Raw genomic sequence first — 20,451 nt, forward strand, 5'->3', positions numbered from 1 at the left:
GTAATCGTAAGTACAGTATATAATATAAAAGTACACCAATGAAGTTGGTGCTGTAAAATTTCTTCGGCGGAATTTCCGCAGTTCATTTGTTTTGAATCTACAGTAACGTGCCTCTTCATACCACTACAGTGTCTTACGGGAATAAAATCCCGTGAGTAACTGGCAGCGAATTCTACTGTTTAACTGAAAGTGATTTTCATTTTTTTCTTTTAGCATTTCCAAGGTGTTTCACGACTATACTGAATAAGTTGTAGCCAGTCGCAAACTTTTGTTATTTACAGTGGTAGATGGTGAAGATGAATAGCCTTACGGGACTGACCATATCATAATGGATATCTCATTACCTTTATTATTTGCACACCATAAAGGCATAAACATAACAACTGAATTAAAGAAGCATAAAATTTGATTTTTACACGCTGTATCCAGACACAAAACATACTTCCTTATCGCTTTCCGCGTCAAGGATGTGATCCAGGAAACGCAGGAGTGCAGCAAGAACAAAACACATATTACAGTAATATTGCGCTATATCGAACAGCTACTAGCCTACTGCACTCGCAATTCTGTTTCATTCGCATTCGACCTTCGGTTGTTACTGCTCCCCGTCCCCTTTTACTATTCAGGCTTGTTCTTTTTCAGAAGGCCATCAAACATCAATTTCATTATCGTCCAGAATTGCTTCTTTGTCCGACGCTCTCCTAGCGGTTTTGCGTCTGTATACATAGGCTGTGGAACAGAAGGCGCCTAACGGCAGCAGCAACACGACGGACTGGATGGCAAAAATAAAACCTGGCCACCAAGCAGCCGTCGCCCCGAAAACTTTGACAAATGCACCGGAACTCAACACTAGACAAACGGCTTGAATTATTCCAACCAGTGAGCCCATCTTGCCGGTTTCTGACTGAGTGACCAATCCCAGCAGAGCGGACTGGAGGTAAATTGTCATTAAGGGGCGAAAAACGCCGACACCCAGAGCCAGAAACATTATCCAACTGTACACCGCCTGGGAGTAACAGAGGGCGCAGCCAGCAGCGGACACCGATGCGATAATCCCGATTGTTGTCTCTTTGAACTTAACAACGTGCTTCAGTACCGGGATGGCTGCGGTTAAAATTATGCACATCACGATGCCCTGAATTGTTTGGAAATTCCCATACTGCTGCACGCTCCAGCTCAACGGTGGAAAGGTCACAAATAGTTGAAGAATTGTGCCTTCCGCTGCAAACAATTAGAAAGCGTCCTTTAAACAAAATGGCTACTTATTTCTGTAGTAGTATTATTGTACTGTTATTATTACGTAGTAGTATTACTATTAGTAGTATTACAGCACACCTTGCAGATGTGTTAAACCAACATTTCCATATCATGTGCCACACTGAACTTTCAGATTGCACTGTAATTGCACCTTTCGGAATAGTATGCTTAAAAAGTTAATTTTCTCTAAACGTGCTCCAAATATACTACCGATTATGTTTCTTCCAATACCTGTTAAAAATTGTCATATACAGATATGCAGCACACGGCAGCGCAAAATTCGTGTGTACTTCGTATTCCAAAAGTCTCTATGTCTCGATTAGCATTTACGGCATTGTTATATAACATCGCTGCCGGTATGATGATGAGTCTCCAAATTAATGTATTTTATATTATATCTATTAACGATAAGTTTGCATGAATACTCGTTTTATTTTGTTATACGGCACGTAGTACGTACTATCAAGGCACATTGTTGCGGCACTGTATCCGACAAGCGTGACAATAATCAGCAGTCGTCCTCGGTTTGGCCGATTTTGCCGCAACATATGCCAAACATCCACTAATCCTTGGATATCAAATACTCGCATGAGCCGCTTGGATAATTTGTTTTCTGATGATCCCGGATCATTATTGGTCTTGCTTACAAAATTTTCATGATCCTTTACTCGAAAATATGTGAAAACTAATCCGGTAAGATGAACAGCCAGAAAAACATAGAATGGGGCAGAAAAACCATAGACGAGCAGATTCGTGCCAATCATCGGTCCCAGAGCATTTCCTAATCCCATGAATCCCGCGGAGATGGCAATCAGTATTGCTCTCGTATGAACGGAAGTGAGTAGTAGAGGCGTTTATTCGTATACAGGTTTGTGAGTGATAGGCTAACCTAGCCAAGTTTTTAATGAGGAGGGTAACCTTTACACTTTAATTGAGAGGAGTCTAAGTGGAACGAGTTTGCTTAATATATGGGTGTAGCGTATGGGAACAGCTAGATAGCTGTGATAGTGCTAACCGCCTAATGGTGGCAGTTGCTAGGTGGTGTAAAAAAATGTAACCTTGCGGTATAATATTGCAGGTAGTAAAATGCAACTGCAAGTATTTCAAAATACCGAATATAATAGCAGTCTGATTTGTACTTTACAAAAATTTTATCGCTAAAATGAATACAGACGATTTAACGTGTACTTTATGTAAAACCGTTTATAAACGCAAAGACGACCGCGACCGCCATGTATTGGAAACCCATTACAAGGTACGCAATTCTGTATGTCCGCATTGCTTCTTATCTATTCGTCAGCGATCTCTGCCGCGGCACCTACGGACAGCATGCCCAGTATTACATCCACGAGCACCGAAGCCAGTCAAGCCAACCACAACCAAGCCGGCTAAGAAAATTCCTAAGCCACCCGTCGAGCCCGTGAAAACGACGTATACGAATTACTCAAGAATTTTAAAATGTGGTTGCGGGAAAACCGCCGATGTTGTTGTTTCTGTTGCCAGTAAAAGTAAAAATGCAATTTTCTGGGAGTGTTCTGACTGCCGCCACACTGCGGCGGAGCTGTTGCTCGACATGAGTGAGTTCCAATTCCAATAAAATTAGCTGACTGTGGAATGGGGGGGTTTGTTCGACTTAATCATAGTACAGAGACGACACGAGACAAAGAAATTCACACGGCACACAAGCACATATTCACGCAAACAACGGTTGTTGATTTGATCATTTTTAATTTTAATGTTTGTTTGGTTTTGTTTTCTTTTGATTATAGCCTGATACAAAGTAAGTACATCTAAATTTTAGTAAAAATAGTTATTTAATTAGAAAATTAATTCAGTAATATCTCTAGATGAATTTACTGATGCGTTACTTTCGCCTGCGATGGCAGAACCGTGCGCTGGAGGAGAAACTCGACGAGCGCGACGAGCTCATCCATTCTTTGGAGCAGCAGCTCCAGGTAAAATCGTTGTGATTTTTTAAGTACCGATACACAGTTTCGTAAAAACTAAAATCTTGTTGTAACGCATATGTGCAGCTAAATGTGTTCGAACCCAGTGCTTGTGTTTTATGCTTAACAAAACTGTTTGTTAGCAATTACGGGTCGCTGATTTTGTTATTCGATTTATGGGCAGCGACTCGTACTTATATATTTCTGTTTGCCACTGTTTGTTGATTTTATTATTCAACTTTTGAAAAATCGGGGAGAGGTTGGCCGATTTCCTTTTTATTCCAGTATGAAGGATTTGTTTTTGTTTAAGATGCGTGAACGGGAAACGGATGCACTGCGGGCTGATGCGGAGGCCTTCCGCAATGGAGAAATTAATCCCCACCCGTGGTGAGCGCTAATTGAAAAAAAAAATGCATATTAATATTAACGTTTCATTTAAAATAAATAAAATAATTCCACACTTTTCAAAAAGAATTGTTGTTAATTTAGGGGGCACTGGCACGTGCCGGACATCGTGGGCGCGCACGGAGCTGTTGCAGGAAAAGCCTAACTTACTTTTCATCGAGAAATACAGTGTTGTTTCTCAGTACATTTAACGACATGGTTGAGAAGGAGAATGTGAATGTTGCTTCCAAGTGAGTTGAACGTAAGCGATGTCATTATGAATTAATTTCCGTTTATAATTACATCAATAAAGCTGCGTGTCGCACTGTGCACAGTAAAGAAGTGACAAGTACGATAGAAATAATAACGTAACGAGTAACATCAATCCTACCGACCTCTGATATCTCATTGTGGTAGAACTAAATAATATGCCTAAATTGCGAACTACGTGAAGCAAAAAAAAATACGACTGCATTTCGACGGTAAACTTAGTGGTAAACTCCGACGCTGCCAAAATTCAGAATGCCAGAGCTATGGCAAAAATACTGCAATCCATGGATTTATATAGGCGCGAAGTGCATCCGGTGTTCAAAACCAAAACTAAATCGAAAACAAACGAAAAACTGCTAGAAAACTCAAAGTACCAGTATCTAAGTAAAAACGCATACACAACCGCGATCCTGAGCGGTTGCCGATTAAAAGCATCTTTTAATCGGAAAAACCCAACCGCGATCCTGGGCGGTTGCCGATTAAAAGCAGCTTTAATCAGATAAACACAACCGCGATCCTGGGCGGTTGCCGATTAAAAGCAGCTTTTAATCGGAAAAACACAACCGCGATCCTGTGCGGTTGCCGATTAAAAGCAGCTTTTATTCGGAAAAACGCTATACTGCCCTCGTACGGCTGCCACATTTCGTCAATGGGGTGGTGGTGATCACCTCTTGTAAAACCATACTGTATGACTAATCCACCCTCTTAACAAGCATGTCTCGCTACTGGTACTGAAAACCTACCGAGCCATCGCAAAATTCAATCATGTCCGCTGCGATCTCTTAGATTGCTTGCGACATATAGAACGACTTAATTTTTTTTATTTTACGTGATGGGTTTTTGCGGATGATAGATTTAAAATGTGTACGTAGTCTGAGCAGTAGTCGTGGTTGATGTGCTGTTGTACCATGGTTGATGTGCTGGGGGTGTTGACATTGTGTACTCGTTAATCTGCATTGAAAAGGAAAGTAAAAACCCTGGCTGGGTGCCCGTGAATGGGTAGAATGGTGCAGAAAACCCTGGAGTCTAATTACCACATCGGACGACTCGGAGTTCCAGTGTGACGTAGCTAAGCTTAAAAAACTATGTAAACGGGAATCCAGTTCACAAAAACTGTCCAGTTCAAAGGTAAATGAAAAATGAATCCAGTTCAAAGGTAAATGAAAAAACAAAGCAGAAACTGACAAAAAGCACAAAGTTTAAGTATAAAAGTAAAAGTACACACACAACCGCAGCCTTGAGCGGATGGCGATTAAAAGCAGCTTTTAATCGAAAATGTGCTAGACCGCCCTCATACGGCAACCATATACCGTCACCACCCTGTAAAAGGCAAAAGTAGCGTAATGACTGATCGACACAAGCAGCTGCGTTTTCAGCGTGAGGTAATTGACAGATTACGTTGCATTGTGAGTTTAAAACGTAATTTAGCGCAAATTTTTTATAGTTAAATTTTTGGTGGCGATGATGAACCGGCGATTTCCGATAACACTTGATATTAGGATACTGTTTTGGTAAATTCGAAGGAACCTGGCTGCTACTTTTTTTTCTCTTTTAATTTGTTTGCTGAAGGGAAGGGTGGTTCGCTCGCACTCGGATATCGCAGTGTAAAATTATAGTTTCTTTTTGCATCGTTTAAATGTTGAAAATTTTAAGCCAGAAGCACAGGTATAATATTTACACTAGTACGTACATACACCACATCAATAGTGCAGATCGTTCAGTCTAATTGCACAGTTGCTTGGTGAAACTGGTTGGATGCAAAAAGTAAAGATTTTATCTCCTATTCTAATTATGCTGCTGGTTTGATACCAGTTTATTGATTGATTGTGTCATTCATTCATTCATTTGTTGCGTACTGTTTGAATCCACTAAGGGCGGAACCAAGGCATAGCTCTCTCAATTAATAAAAGTTCACTAAAAATATAAATAATAAAACAAATTTTTCTATTGGTCTAGCAAATAAATAATGAATTATATACCTATAATCGGGTTGAAAAATCGAACACCATCCACACGGCTCGCTTCGGGAATCGCGTGGATGGTTGATCCAGGGATAATTTAATTAAACGATCATCGAAATCGAATTTGATTTTTATTTTCCATTAATATAAAGTCGCTTTAAACCTTAACCATGGACTCTCTCGCTTCGGTCAACGACGTCACCGCACCGATCCCCGTCGCCGCTGCCGTTCACCATGACGCCGCTGCCGTCCACCATGCCGCCGCTGCTGTCCATCACGCCGCCGCGGCCGTCCACCACGCTGTCGCTCCACTACCCGACGTCGCTGCCGTCCAGCACGCCCACGCCGCTGCTGCCGTCCATCACGACGCCGCTGCCGTTCACCACGCTGCCGCTGCCGTTCATCACGCCGCCGCTGCAGCCCAGCAGGCAGCCGCTCCGGTTCTTGACGCCGACGATGCTGTGGAGGAGTTTCCAGCCGACGCTGTCATCGCGGCCAAGGTGGACGCGTACCTGCTGACCAAGTCGACGGATGCGGCGATCCTGGAATTCGATGGGATCAAGATGCCGGCAATCCCCATTACCGAACTGCTGCTGCAGTTCACCAACATCCGGTAAGATTTTTAGCTAATTATTTTATTAATAATGCAATACTAAATTGTACTATTTATTGTACGGATTCAGAAATGAATATCAATATTAAAATGCTTATAAATTGAAAATTTAATTAAAATAAATTACCACTGTCTTTAGTTCGATTTCCGCCGAGAACTGCGGCCTGCGCTCGTTGGATACGTTGCCGTGCAAGGACCTCCTGGAAACCTTGCACCTGGATGACAACGAGCTCGCCGGCAACGCCCTCCTGGCGCTGCATCCGTGTATCAAGTTGACGGAAATCCATCTGAAGGGGAACGGCTTTACCAGCGCGGAGCAATTCGCTCCTGTGCGCAAGTTGCCGCTGGAGTAGGTCGACGTCAGCTTTAATCCGGTGACTCACTGCTCCTCGCTGCAGGAGGCGATGGAGCTACTGTTCCCCCGGGCCCACACCGTAGTCGTCACCAGTATCCTGGACCTGATGGCAGACGAGAGCGCACTGGAGGAAAGCGACGACGAGGACGAAGAAGAAATGGATACCGACAGCGGTATATTTTTTCTGTATTTTGTCTATTGTTTGTGTGATAGTAGTATGAACGGTAAAGTTTTTGTAGAAGAAAGCGACTTCGAGGAGGAAAGCGAGAAGGATTCGGTGGAAATGGCGGCAGCAGTGCGTGCACTGGAAGAAGGTAAATTAAACCAAATAAAAAAAAATAATAAAATCATTGGAAATTTAAAAATCATTCAAAAATTGGAAGCTAAATTTAAAAATAAATTCCGGAATATTTCAGGACAAAATTCAATAATAAATTTTAAAATTGTTTCGAAAAATTCTACAACTGTAAAATAAATTCAGTTGTTTGCAGATCTAGACTGGGAGCTAGGATCGGAAGCGGGATCCGACAGCGAGGTGGAGACGTTTTCCGATTCGGATATAGACGATAGCTTTGAATAAATGGTTTTTTTTCTTTAAAAGTGTCTGAGTTTATGTGGTTTGGTGCGACAGAATAAAATGACACGCGTTCTGCGCTTTACATTTATTATTATCATTGTAGTTTCATACGAACAATCGTAACAAATAATATCATATCAGCTTTTCTTCTTTCAAAAATTCAAAATATTTAAATAAATTCTGGGATTCTTTCCCGGCGGCTCGTGCTGCGTCTGCATGATAGCGGTACGCTCGGTGTGCAATTCAACCTGCATAAAAAAATCAGGAACCATTGATAAAATAAAAAGTTAAATTAAATCGAAGAGAACTCACCTTTGATTAACTGAAAATGAACGGAAGCATCGATAGCAGCACATTGCAAATAGTTATTAAGCTCACGTAAAATTGCAAGCAGTTCCGACTCAAAAGCAGCATACGTCTGCTGCGTGCTGCTCTCTACTGGCATTGGGGTTCGTGACTGCTGCGCAGTTTCCCACGGGAAACGGGAAGAGCGTCCGCATACATCCCCATTATGCTGTGTGGATGTCTGCAACGAACAATTTTATTTTCTGGAGGTTGCCACGGCAACTCTTAGCCAATCGGCACTGGTGTAACATTTTGCTACCTTAATAAAGTGTAACATTTCTCAAAACAATTTTGTTAATTAGTCTTAACTTTTACGAGTGATTAGCAGCAATATTTTTTAAAATGTCGGATAACGTTGACACTTTTGACTGGGAGGCCTGGTTGCGAAACGAAGCTGACGGTTCTGACTTTTTTCTGAACCACAGCGATCCTAATCTGGACTTCCTGTCCGAATTTTTTCCCGATCCTAATGCGCCGACAGCTGGACCTGCTTACGCGGATCCCGACACGCCGATCGAACCGGAGTATTGCCCACGCTTTGAGTCCGTGTCACCACCCGCTTCGGAACCGCCGGCCATCCATGTCCATCTCCCAGAATTGCCTGGCTTGAATGACCTGCCTCCCGATTTCCTCCCACAACCGCTCACCGACGATGAGCAAGCGGCACTGCTGGAGTTTCTCCAACCAGGACCTGTCTCACGACCCATCGGTTTCGTCAACCTAGAGGTCGCCACCTTGGTCCGTGCCGGCACCCTGACTGTCAAGCTGCTTTTGGAGAACCAGATGCCGCAGTACGGCACGGTGGTTGCGCACCGTGGACGGAAGGGACCACGCTGCGACATGGCCATGAGCGAGCTGCGGGCGCTCTTGCGGTTCTTGCTGTTGACGGAATGCGATGCCATGTATCGTCACAACACTTCACCCAACGTCAAGAAGTGTCAGCTCGTGGACCAGCAATACCGCCGGGAGTTTTCGCCATCCTTGCATGCCGCATGGGTGCGTCAGGAAGAGGACTGCAAACGCCTGCTGCGTGTTTGCCGCGTAGGGGACGCCAACATCAGCGTTTCGACGACCAGGATTAGCATGGACGCTGTCCGAAAATTGCGAAAGATGGACTTGTATCCAGTGCTGTTGCAGCTCTTCCCGGGATATTCCCAAGGGACACGAGGTAAGGTCACCGTTTCGTTCAATATTCAACCAGTTCAAAGTTCAATTGATTCAGTTCAGTGTTCATAAAGTTCAATGTTCATAACGTTCAATGTTCAATAAATTCAGTTCAATGTTCATAAAGTTCAATGTTCATTAAATTCAGTTCAATGTTCACTGAACCTTATAAATTTAGTTCAGTGTTCAGTGAATCTTAATTTTTGCATTGAATTTGTTCTGCATGTCGGATTGCAAACTAAATTTCTGATAAACTATTTTTCAGATTTGCCTGTCGGATTCTGGAACGATTACCGCTCGTACCTGGTCATGGAGTGCGTCCATCTGGCCAAGGTGAAGGATATCTATCCGTCGGAGGACAATATACGATGGCTGGTTTATAGTCAGCTGGATACCGCTAGCTTTTATAGCATTATAATTGAGTTATTACCAAACTATGCTGACTGCTCTTTTGCTGCTTTTGCGAACAATGACGAAGTGCGCAAGTACTTTTGCGATCAAGCGTTTAAAATGTTGTAAGCATATTGGGTTTCCATTTTTCTACGGTGTGTATCGTGGTTATCGGTTTCCATTTTGTACTTGCCAAGATATAGTGGTACATGAATAGTGTTAATAAATATTAGTCGCACTTTTATGGTGCTTTACTGAACTAGTTGCTACAATGGACTATATGTTATCAGATGTAGACATGGCTGCTTTATTGGCCGATGGTGAATGGAATGATGACCCTGTAGAGTTAGATGCCGAAACATTAAACGCTGCCGCGCTTCTAGCTGCTGAAGACGACTGGGTTTATGAAGATCCTGTGCCTCAATGGGGTGGTAATACCAGCGTTGTAGACAATGTCGATATTCAGTGTATTGGTCGCAAGTATTCTCCAAAATTTCGTGTCCACCTGAATACTTTTAACATTAAATTTTCGAATCTCGAAGATGTTGATGTTAGTGATGTCCCTGAGACTATCGTTTCTATTCTTGAGTACATATTATTTGTTGTTTTGAACGGTGTTAAGGATACGGATCGCGTGCGTTTACGGATTGATTCTCGGCATTTTAATCGCCCTTTGTACACTTCGCTGACGCTTCGTTCGGAGCTCAGCGTTAAACGCTGGATGACGGATATACAGCGCGTGCTGAATCGCCACGAAGAGTTGATGTTATTGATGACTCCTTCCAAATCACCGCTCAACATACGCAGCTGCCCTCCGGTCGCTGTGTGAAAGATGTTCCTATCCTTTTGAGGCGCCGCCTCATGAAGATGCAGTCCGTGGTTATTGTTAATGGTGATGATGACCTTTGCATGGCCCGAGCACTGGTGATGGGAAAAGCTTTGGCCGACAAGAATTCCAAACGTTTTCGAAGCCTGCGGAGGGGTAAGCGAGAAATCACCAAGCTAGCTAAGCTTTTGATATTGCGAGCGGGTTTACCGGAGCGGTCATTCAGTCTAAGCGACATTCCAGCATTTGAGAAAGTTCTCAAAGGTTACCGTATTATTGTTGTCAGCATTGATCATGCGAACGCTATTGTGCATAAAGGTCATAAGCATAAAAAGCATACGAGGACATTTGGGTGCTGTGAACATACCCTTCACGATTAGGGTGCGATGAACACCCGGGAACTAACTTTACAGAAAATTTTATTTTGATAAAATTGTTATACTCAAATATTTTTACTGTCTATTTTGACAAATTGCGGCCCACCAAAAATTATTGTGCCTTCAAACCACATTTTGGAAGATCATAGTGCTTCACAATTTTTAGTCACAGAACAAAATAATAACCTGAACGAGTATAGCACAAAATTCTCTATTTAATACGCACTCGTATTCATTTAACTTTCGCGTTTCTTGAAAGACCGTTTTGTAACTTTTGTTGGCGTATTCGTAAGATTGCCCAACACAGCACGGTGGTTAGATTTCTGTGGAACTTTCTGGCGTTTTTGCTGATGTTCGGCTCGCGCTTTCTGAAACTCTGAGCTCGTGATAATCGCTCCGCTATCCATCCGCAAACGTTGATCAGTAGGTCTTTTTTCCTTTCGAGGGTGGATCTGTGTCAGACGGTCGAAAAACCCTTGGGCAATGTTACCAGGTGCCACAGTCGGCTTAAACCCTTCCATCTTATCAACAAGGATTCCCGCAATTTCTTCGGCAGTAGAATTAGGCGCATGAAATTTCACGCGAACAAACTGCTTGAGTTCTGCCAATTCACTTGCATAAACTTCGCGAAAGGTTAACAAGTCAGCTTGTTCCTGCGGCAGTGTTGCGTCGTTTAAATCATCGTTGGGCCCATCCACAGCACGACAAACGTTCTCCGGATTATAAGGAAAAATGCCCGATGCTTTAAAACCGGAAATGATATTTGACGGCATGTTGAAATCGTTCCATTTTGCCATCAAGTGTTTCGCAAAATTCTGCTTGGATATCTGTATTTTAAACCAAAATTCAACTTACGGGCAAAATCACAGTTAAATATTAAAGTTCCTACCGCTTCGTCCAATAGGAGTGGCTGCAAACGCAAATAATCCCGCCAGTACTTTTGACAGGTCCGAAAACTTTAATGTCCATGGGCTGCAATTTATCAGTCTGTCCAGAGGGCAAAATCACTACGGTAATATCTTTTTCCGACATCAAACACTCGTGAATGAACTCATCGTTCAGCATGTGGGAACTATGACCATCCAAGAAGATAACATTCTACAAAAGATGATTACAATATAGATGTATTTATTTGCACAGAGCTGTTGGCTACACAGAAATCAAAAATAATTAGGTTTAATTTACTGGTCTTGTGACAATAATTAGCGTCATTAATATTGCTTTTATAATAATTTTATGCTCGTGAATTTTTTTTGCTACTGATATGTTTTTGAATTACCTTTTCTGCTGTCATGGCAGGAATGATTACGCGTCGGAGGTAATTAACAAATGTTTCCGTGTCCATAATTCCAGAATTGTTTACCCCGACATAACACCGATCATCGGTTCCGTCCAGTCGAGAAGCCATCATCACCTTGCCATCGAACAGGATTAACGGTCTCATAATTTCACCCGCAGCGTTTCCGCCAGCCAAAACCGTAACCAGCTCTCTGTCGTTACCATCGGAATATGAGAGTACATCCTTTGTCCCTTTTTCTGCATAAACCGAAGTAACTCGCTCTGCCACTTGAAATGCGGACTCATCAAAGTTCCAGATACCACGAGGGTCGCTCAGATATCCGCTCATGTGCAGCTCGCTTAGCTTCTTAAGCCATCCCTGGCGGTTTTTTACGGTCCATTCCCGAGATTTCTTCCGGTTTGCACTGTGAGAGATGCGCTTCTTAATTTCTGGGTGACGCTTTAAAAAGCCATAGTGCCAGTCCTCCGTAAAACGTTGTTTCTCGACTGAAAAACCTACAAACATTTGATGTGTGAACAAGAGCCAAATAATGAAAAAAATTTCTATATGCTACTGCAATTTTATCGGCGCCAAAAGCATTATCTTAAAGCGTTTTACCTTTTCTTTCAACAGTGCAGGAATAATTCGTTCTAACATCGGTTTATTTAGAGGCACTCCAAGTCTTGCACAGCGCAGCATGGTGTCTGCAATAAAGTTCTCCTCAAGATCAGTAAATATCCGCTGCCATTGCCCATTCTGTTGAGGCACAATTCCCTTCAGCCGTCTTCCTAGTGTCGTGCGATTAACTCTGTAGACCTTTGCGGCGGAAGGCTGCGATAAAATTCCCTCCTGACATGACTTGACTGCTGCGTCCATAGCATCATTATGACAAGCTCTGGCGACTAGATCCATACTCGTAGAGTCGTAGTTGATATTTGTGAACAGTTGGATTCAGTACACGTAGCAAATCAGATTAATTAGTAAAAACAGTAAAACAAACAGTCACTATAACAAATCTAGAATATAAGATAACAAGATATGGAAATAAACAAATATGTACGAGTACTCGTACTGGATGCTGTGCGTTTTAAAATTTGAATTTAATTTTAAAATTTCGACCGTAAGGCCAGTAGCGTTGCGAGCTGCAGACTGGCCGGGTGTTCATCGCACCCTAATCGTGAAGGGTATGTTCACAGCACCCAAATGTCCTCGTATCATTTTACTTCATCATGACGGTCATTTTGATCTTTTGAAATCTCTTCCCGCCTTTTTTAAACGCAGTTATTGGTGCTTTGACTGTATGAAAGGATACAGTAGTCAGGTCAAACACCGTTGTAAAGGAAAGTGTGCCCTGTGTTTGCGAGTTGATTGCCCTGAAGATACGGTTAATTTTATCACGTGTATGGACTGCAACCGACAGTTTCCTGGTCAGAACTGCTTTGATCACCACAAGCTCGGTAGTGGCAAAGGTCGCCATAAGAAACGGATAGCCCTGTGTGATACGCTAAAAGTGTGTGGCCAGTGCCGTTGTATATATTCGAACGCTCAGCGCAAACCGGACAATCCACATCGCTGTGGTGAAACCAAATGCAAAGTGTGTAGCATTTTTGATTTACCCTCCGAGCATCGTTGTTATATGCGTCCGAAGCCCTTTACATCTGATCGAAAAGCCCGCTGCAGCTCTGCTCAGTTTCTTTACTTTGATTTTGAGACGTACGTGTCAGCATCCGGTGAATTGGTGCCCAATTTAGCGGTGAGTTTCGACCGACCTAATTGTTCTTGCAGTGTTTCATGCTGTTTTTATCAAACAGGTTGTCCAGGACAGTGATGGCGAAGAATGGACATTTCCTGATTCCTCTACTCCTATCGGACACGACGTTACCAATGACCTTTGCGAATTCCTCTTCCAGGAAGACCACAAGAAATTTTACGTTATCGCGCATAATTTCAAGGTGAGATTGCGTAGCGTTGGTGACCTTTCCAACGGATGACCTTTCTCTTCGGTGACCTTTCCAGTTATCCGTTGACCTTTGCAATTAGTGACCTTTATTATGTGACCTTAAGTCGGTGACCTTTACAGGGTTTTGATGGATATTTCATCCTCAACTGGTTACTACGCAATGGGATTGTACCTAAAGTTATCATGAACGGAGGCAAGCTGTTGATGCTGGACGTGCCCGCACCGTACGACATACACTTTCGTGATAGCTATAGCTATAACCCACAAAGTCTCTCGAAATGGCCAGCAACGTTCGGTTTGGAAGACACGAGTAAAGGCACCTTTCCGCACAAGTTTAACCGTGAAGAAAACTGGAACAAGATTGTGCCTTTCCCGTCAAAGGACGAGTACGGTTATACCAGCATGAAACAGAAAGACCGGATTGCCTTTGATCACTGGTACGAAGCTGAAGTGGTTGAGAAAAATGGATTGTTCGATTTCCGCCGTGAGTTCGAGGGCTATTGTCGTAACGACGTCACGGTTCTTCGCAAGTGTTGCCAGCAGTTTTGTCAACTATTCATGGACATAAGCGATGGACTTAACCCTTTCGTCTCAGCTCTCACCATCGCCGGTGTTTGCAGTAATTACTGGCGGACATTCTTACTCCAGCCAGAGCAGATTGGATTAATTCCGAATCATGGATATAACCGCAACCGTCCCCAGTCTAGCAAGGCCTTACGATGGTTACAGTGGACAGAAGCCGAGAACATGTGCGTATTGCAGACCAAACTATCCGGAGCAGAGTACAAGATTGGTACATACTTTGTTGACAGATATTGCGCGAAACTAAAACTGTTTACGAATTTCATGGTTGTTGGTTCCACGGCTGTCCTCAATGCGTCGCTGCTGATACAGTACATCCGTACCGTGGAATGAAGATGTCGGACATCTACAAGGAAACGCTGGATAGAGATCAGTATTTTAGAGATTTGGGATTTCAGGTGGTCGTTATCTGGGAGCACGAGTACGATAGATTATGCGCAGACGAGCCAGAATTCAATGAATTTATCCGAATGGTCAAGATCCGGGCCGGAATTAACCCGCGCGACGCCTTCCACGGAGGACGGACGAATGCCACTCGGCTTCATTATAAAATCAACGGCAATGAAAAAATCTGCTATTATGACGTCTGCAGCGAGTATCCTTTTGTCAACAAGACCAAGCGCTATCCCACCAGCCATCCTCGGGTGATTGCTAGCAATTTTACAGACCCACGCAGCTACTTCGGTTTGATGTCTTGCGATATACTTCCGCCTGCAGATCTCTATTTGCCAGTACTACCGTACCGCAGCCAAGACAAATTAACGTTCCCGTTGTGTCGTACATGTGCCGACCACCGCATCAATGCTCCCTGCCAGCATACTGATGAAGAGCGGATGCTTACTGGGACCTGGTGCACACCAGAAATTATTGCTGCATTGGATCGTGGTTACATAATGAGTTCGATTCACGAAGTTTGGCAGTTTGATCAATACGAAGATCGTCTTTTTGAGGGATATATCAACAAATTTCTCAAGATTAAAACCGAATCCAGCGGATGGCCTGTGGATGTGACGACGGAAGCCCAGAAATCTCAGTATATTACCGAGTACAAGAGTAAAGAGGGTATTGAACTGGAACGGGAAAAGATCAAAGAGAATCCTGGATTACGCTCACTGGCCAAATTGATGCTAAACAGGTAGGCCAGCTTATTGAAAAAAAAATAAAAAAAAATATACAATTTTTTTTGTTAGTTTTTGGGGGCGTTTGGGAATGCAGAGTGATAGGTTGATCACGGAGTACGTTAGCAAGCCAGCACGCTTTTATGAATTGCTACTCTCCGGTCAGTACCACGTTCATTCGTGGGACATGTTTGGGGAGGAAGTGCTGCAGGTGATGTTTACGAAGGAAGAAGGGTTTCTCGAAGAAGATCCGAGTAGAAATGTGGTCCTTGCAGCGTATGTATATTTCTTTTTTAATTGAACCGCAAAAAGTTCAACTCTGGAATTTAGGTTTACCACATGTTGGGCTCGCCTTCATTTACTGCAGTTTATGGAACACGTACAAGATCGCCTCTTATATTTTGATACAGGTGGGTTCGTACTGCGTGCGCTGTAGAACATAGAAAAACTGCAGTAATATCTGTTTAGATTCCATAATTTTCGTGGATCAGCCGGGCAAACCGAAACCGGCAACGGGCAAATTTCTGGGCGACCTAACGGACGAACTAAAACCGGGCCAGTACATTACCGAATTTGTCAGCTTGGGCCCGAAGACGTACGCCTATGTGACGAACGACAACGCTAATACGGTAAAGGTCAAAGGATTCACGCTGAATGGACAAACCAGTGAAGTAATAAATTTTGAGAAGATGTTGTTAATGTTAGATAATTGTGAAGAGCTTTCCGTGAATTATCCTGATTTAATCAAGCGTGATAAACCTACTTTGACTTTACAACAGTACGATATGTCCAAAACACTTCGTATGACTTACGATAAGCGGCGAATAGTGGAAAACTGGAACACGCTACCGTTTGGTTATGTACCGAAATAAATAGCATGACATTTGTTGGTTCTGAATTTTTAATAAACAAATTGAGAAACTCTGACACTTGCTAACAGGCGGTAAAGCAAACAAAAAGTTGTTACATTTCCATACGTTTTTGTTCTGATAACAGTGTCACAAAACTAGCGAGTTAATCATTTAAGTCGAGTTAATAAAAGTTCCCAGCATTCCGACTGCCCCATCTCCCACTGGTTGGAAGGAGAACTGCCATGTAAGCTCTAACACTTCGCTCTCCCAACAGCACTTTGTAGTTAGTAGCATCTACTTGCAGATTTCGTATGTGGATGCCACGGGAGGTCAAACTGATGAAGATCAAGAAGGTAAGTCATGCAGTAGTGTTGTTGGCGACGAAAACACTGCAGGCGGTATCGTTGACGCAAAGGTCAACCAGGCGAGGTCGGTGAGCGATAACTTTGATAATATTCTCGGCACAAATAAATGTAATTAAAATAAGAACTAAAATTAACCATAAAATACCAATGCAAAATTTTCCCAGACGGTTGTCGATCCGCTCGGCAAGGTCCAGTCTGGGAATCATTCCCTGTACGTTGGCCATTTTGTTTTATGTTCAACAACACAAAAACCTGCTTAAATAGTTGGAGTTAATATATCAGTGCTTTTTTTGCTAATATTATGGTTTCCATTTAGCACCGTTACATTTTGAACCCGGTACAATTATGCAACCCTTTTAAGGGTTCCGAACTGCTCAAAATAAACTACCGACATCTCAAAATTATTTCTACACTTTCTTTTGTTGTGGTTGTTAAAACCTGTTTTTATAAGGTTTTTTGAGCACTTAAATAAACACAAAAATGAGTTTTATGGAAAGTTTTCGTATGGGTGACGGAGTATTCTCGACGTATGAATCTAGGCTAGCTACATACGATTTTTGGAAGTCTCCTTGCAAGCAAAACTTGTCACGCCAATTAGCGGAAGCCGGTTTTGTGTACATGGGGGATTGGTCTGCAACCTGCGTTCACTGCCAGTGTCAACTGGATCTAGATGACCGGGTCAGCATCGATGCATGGAGAAAGCATGTCACCCTCAACCCTTTGTGCAAGTACCTTCTGGAAATGCGTGGGAGTGCTTGGGTCGATGAGGTACACAACAGACTTTCGGGAGGAGCGCAACCTTTGGAATGGTGGACATAAGTATTTAAGTGTTGCGTTGCATTTGTATCAGCTATATGTATTGCAATGCTTTTGGCGCGTTAACAATCTGGTATAATCATGTATTCAGTGTTAGACAGCGATCCGCGGTTCAAAGCATGTTTTGGTTGTTGTGTGTGCGGTCCGACCATGTCCGGCAAAAGTGAATTTGTGTTTAATTTAATAAAAAACAGGGAAAAAATGATTGACCGTCCGCCTGATCGTATTGTGTACTGCTCCGGTGAATACCAAAAAGGATTTGATGTACTATTGGAAGCCGTGCCGACCGTAGAGTTTATTCAAGGTGTCGAAGAAGTACTAGGCAAAGACGATTTTTTTAACACAAATCAGCATACGCTACTTATTATTGATGACCTTTCACATGTAATTAGCAAAGATTTGCGTTGTACTAAGCTTTTTACACAAGGCATACATCATAAGAACGTTTCCGTTGTCTTGATACTGCAAATCCTCTACAAACAAGGAAAGGCAATGCGCGATATTATGCTAAATTGTCAGTACCTAGTATTATTTAAAAATGTCCGTGATGTAAATCAGATAAGTACCTTGGCCCGTCAGATGGGCTTATCGCATTTGGTGGATGCGTATCGCAAAGTGACCTCTGAACCGTACCAGCCAATTATTCTAGACTTAAGAAGTACCTGCCCCGACTATTTAAGGGTTCGCTCACACGTAATGCCTGAACAGTTTATGCGAATCTATTTAAGCAAAAACGATTGTTGTTTACCGGAACCATGTCGGACAGAGTAAAAGCCCTTGCGCCATATATTATGACGCTACGGAGCCTTAAACCGAAACAGCGAAAGGTGTTATCAGAGTATTTCAACCGGAATCAGCTCAAGGCTATTGAAGAGATTGCTGTGGATATTATTAAAAACACCATTACTTTACCGGCGGAACATTTAGATACCTGTAAAAGACACCGCAAGTCACTGAGACTGCTCGCGCTACGGCGATATCCCTCCAAACAAAAGCGTCAGATTTTACAGCAAGGTGGTTTTATCGGTGCGTTGCTACCCGTCTTTGCTGGCGTTTTAAGCAGCCTTATAGGTAATGGATGAATTTTTAATTGTACCCAAGCGAGTCATGGATGACCGATTGGCAACAAAAATCCAGCTGAACAAACAACCACCGGAAGCTGCCGAAGTAATTTCGCTAGAGAATTTGGTGGCCCATATCATTCAACGCAAAGATATAAGTGAATATGAGAAAGCCAATCAGCTATCGTCCACTCTAGAACGTTTTCTAGCTTTGAAACCGCGTGCCATTCCTGAAGAAAATCCAGTGCAAATACCCAAATACGTTACTCCTAAAGCGCCCGAGCCGACAAAAGAACCGAAACGTAGAGCTCCTAAGCGTCAACTAAGTCCACCCGCAACGCCTGTGGATCAGGTTTCAGAATAGCTTTTCTACACACCACCGGCTCATCGCACTCGTCGAAAAAGGAGCACAGAGAGGTGGTGGTAATCCACGGATAAAGTGGATTACTTTACCGTGATATGTCTGCCTTCTTACCATCGGTGCTACGCCTCTGTCGCATTTTTAAAATTAACTGTGTATCAACGTGTTGTAATGAATCAGCTCCTGAAGAAGTATCTCGACGCCAAAAACCCCGGAAGCTTTGGAGGCATAGAAAGATTTTATCAAGCGATCAAGCAACCCAAACTGAACCGTGCGAAAGCCAAGGAGCTGCTGGATGAGTATACGGTAACAAAAGATAGACCTAAGCGCTTTAAACGCAACCAGATAATAGTGACAGATCTGCAGATGCAATACCAGATTGATTTAGCGGATTTTTCCAAGTATTATAAAGAAAATGATGGTATTAAATATTTATTGTTTGCCATTGATTGCTTCTCGAAAAAGCTCTGTGTAATTCAAATGAAGAGTAAAAATGCGACAGAAACTCGCAGCGCCTTGGAAAAAGTGTTTGATGAGCTCGGAGAGCCAATGCGAGTGCAAACTGACAAAGGTCGTGAATTTGTCAATGATGTCGTTCAACAATTCCTAAAAGCTAAAAGAATTGAATTTTTTACTTCTGAAAACGATGATATTAAATGTGCCATGGTAGAAAGAGTTATTCGAACGATAAAGTCCCGACTGGTGCGGCTATTCCGACACAGGGTATCTACGCGGTACACAGACAAATTAGCAGATCTAATAGACTCGTACAACCATTCTGTGCATCGTGCGCACGGAATGCGCCCAGTCGATGTCATGCCAGAAAATTCGTTGAACGTTTTCAATAAATTATATAAAGATTCCACTCTACAGAAACCCAAGTTCAAGATCGGTGATACAGTTCGACTAGCCGTTAATAAAGGAAAACTGGAGAAAGGATATAACAATAATTTCAAAGAAGAAATATTTACCATTACCAAAATTGTTCGGCATCCTGTTCCAGTGTACCGATTAAAAGATGAACGCGGCGCAATTATTAAAGGCCAATTTTACGAGCAAGAATTATCGCGTGTACGGAATGCTGAGAATAAGGAACATACTATAGATTTTGTTATTAAACGTAGTAAGGGAAAAGCATTAGTAAGGTGGTTAGGATACGGACCAGAGCACGACTCGTGGATCAACGAAAAATGTTTGAAGGTTCGCCATTCTACTTAACATTGCCTAGCGATGTTAATAGTTTCTCGGAAAATACGGCATCGGACTGGACAACGCGGCTAAAGCACCCCATCACTCTTAAAGGCCGCTGGGAAATGGCTTTGGTGGAATTTCAGTGCAATAATTCTCTATACACACTGAGCCATGACCAGCATATTATTTTGGAAACCATATACGATCTGTGTTACACCAGGGTATGGAATAGAGAGAAACAAGCAAACAGATAATTTAGCGGAAGCAATTGGACGGCTTACCGAAACGACCGATATCATTATCCCTGCGGGTAATTACAAAAATGTGGGAGCGATATTGGATGTTATGAATAAAAACACACCAATTATGAGTAATAATGACGATACATTTTTTCGTGTTAAC

The 20,451-nt window shown here is 42.7% G+C and overlaps 2 protein-coding genes across 3 annotated transcripts in view; both read right to left on the reverse strand.

Annotated features, from left to right (window-relative positions):
• The window catches only part of LOC129591949 (uncharacterized), a 31,634-nt gene that overhangs the window by 4,136 nt on the left and 7,047 nt on the right, over positions 1-20,451 (reverse strand). The gene's annotated exons all lie outside the window — the stretch shown is intronic.
• Positions 187-2,006, reverse strand: LOC129591969 (solute carrier family 46 member 3-like). Its single transcript, XM_055487876.1, has 2 exons — positions 1,718-2,006; positions 187-1,221 (listed from the first exon to the last, which is right to left on the reverse strand). Exons 1-2 carry the CDS (start codon positions 1,845-1,847, stop codon positions 650-652), a joined length of 702 nt encoding a protein of 233 aa, XP_055343851.1. The 5' UTR covers positions 1,848-2,006; the 3' UTR covers positions 187-649.

Source organism: Paramacrobiotus metropolitanus, unplaced genomic scaffold (genome assembly GCF_019649055.1).
Source record: "Paramacrobiotus metropolitanus isolate TYO unplaced genomic scaffold, Prichtersi_v1.0 Parri_scaffold0000003, whole genome shotgun sequence".
In the NCBI taxonomy this organism is placed as follows: domain Eukaryota; kingdom Metazoa; phylum Tardigrada; class Eutardigrada; order Parachela; family Macrobiotidae; genus Paramacrobiotus; species Paramacrobiotus metropolitanus.

Bases quoted from the DNA above. Each gene is read 5' to 3' on its own strand.
- LOC129591969 (XM_055487876.1), bottom strand. From the start codon at position 1,847: ATGCGAGTATTTGATATCCAAGGATTAGTGGATGTTTGGCATATGTTG. The intron at 1,222-1,717 runs GTACGTACTACG...AATTGTTTGCAG, and splicing joins CGCAACAATGTGCCTTGATA to CGGAAGGCACAATTCTTCAA.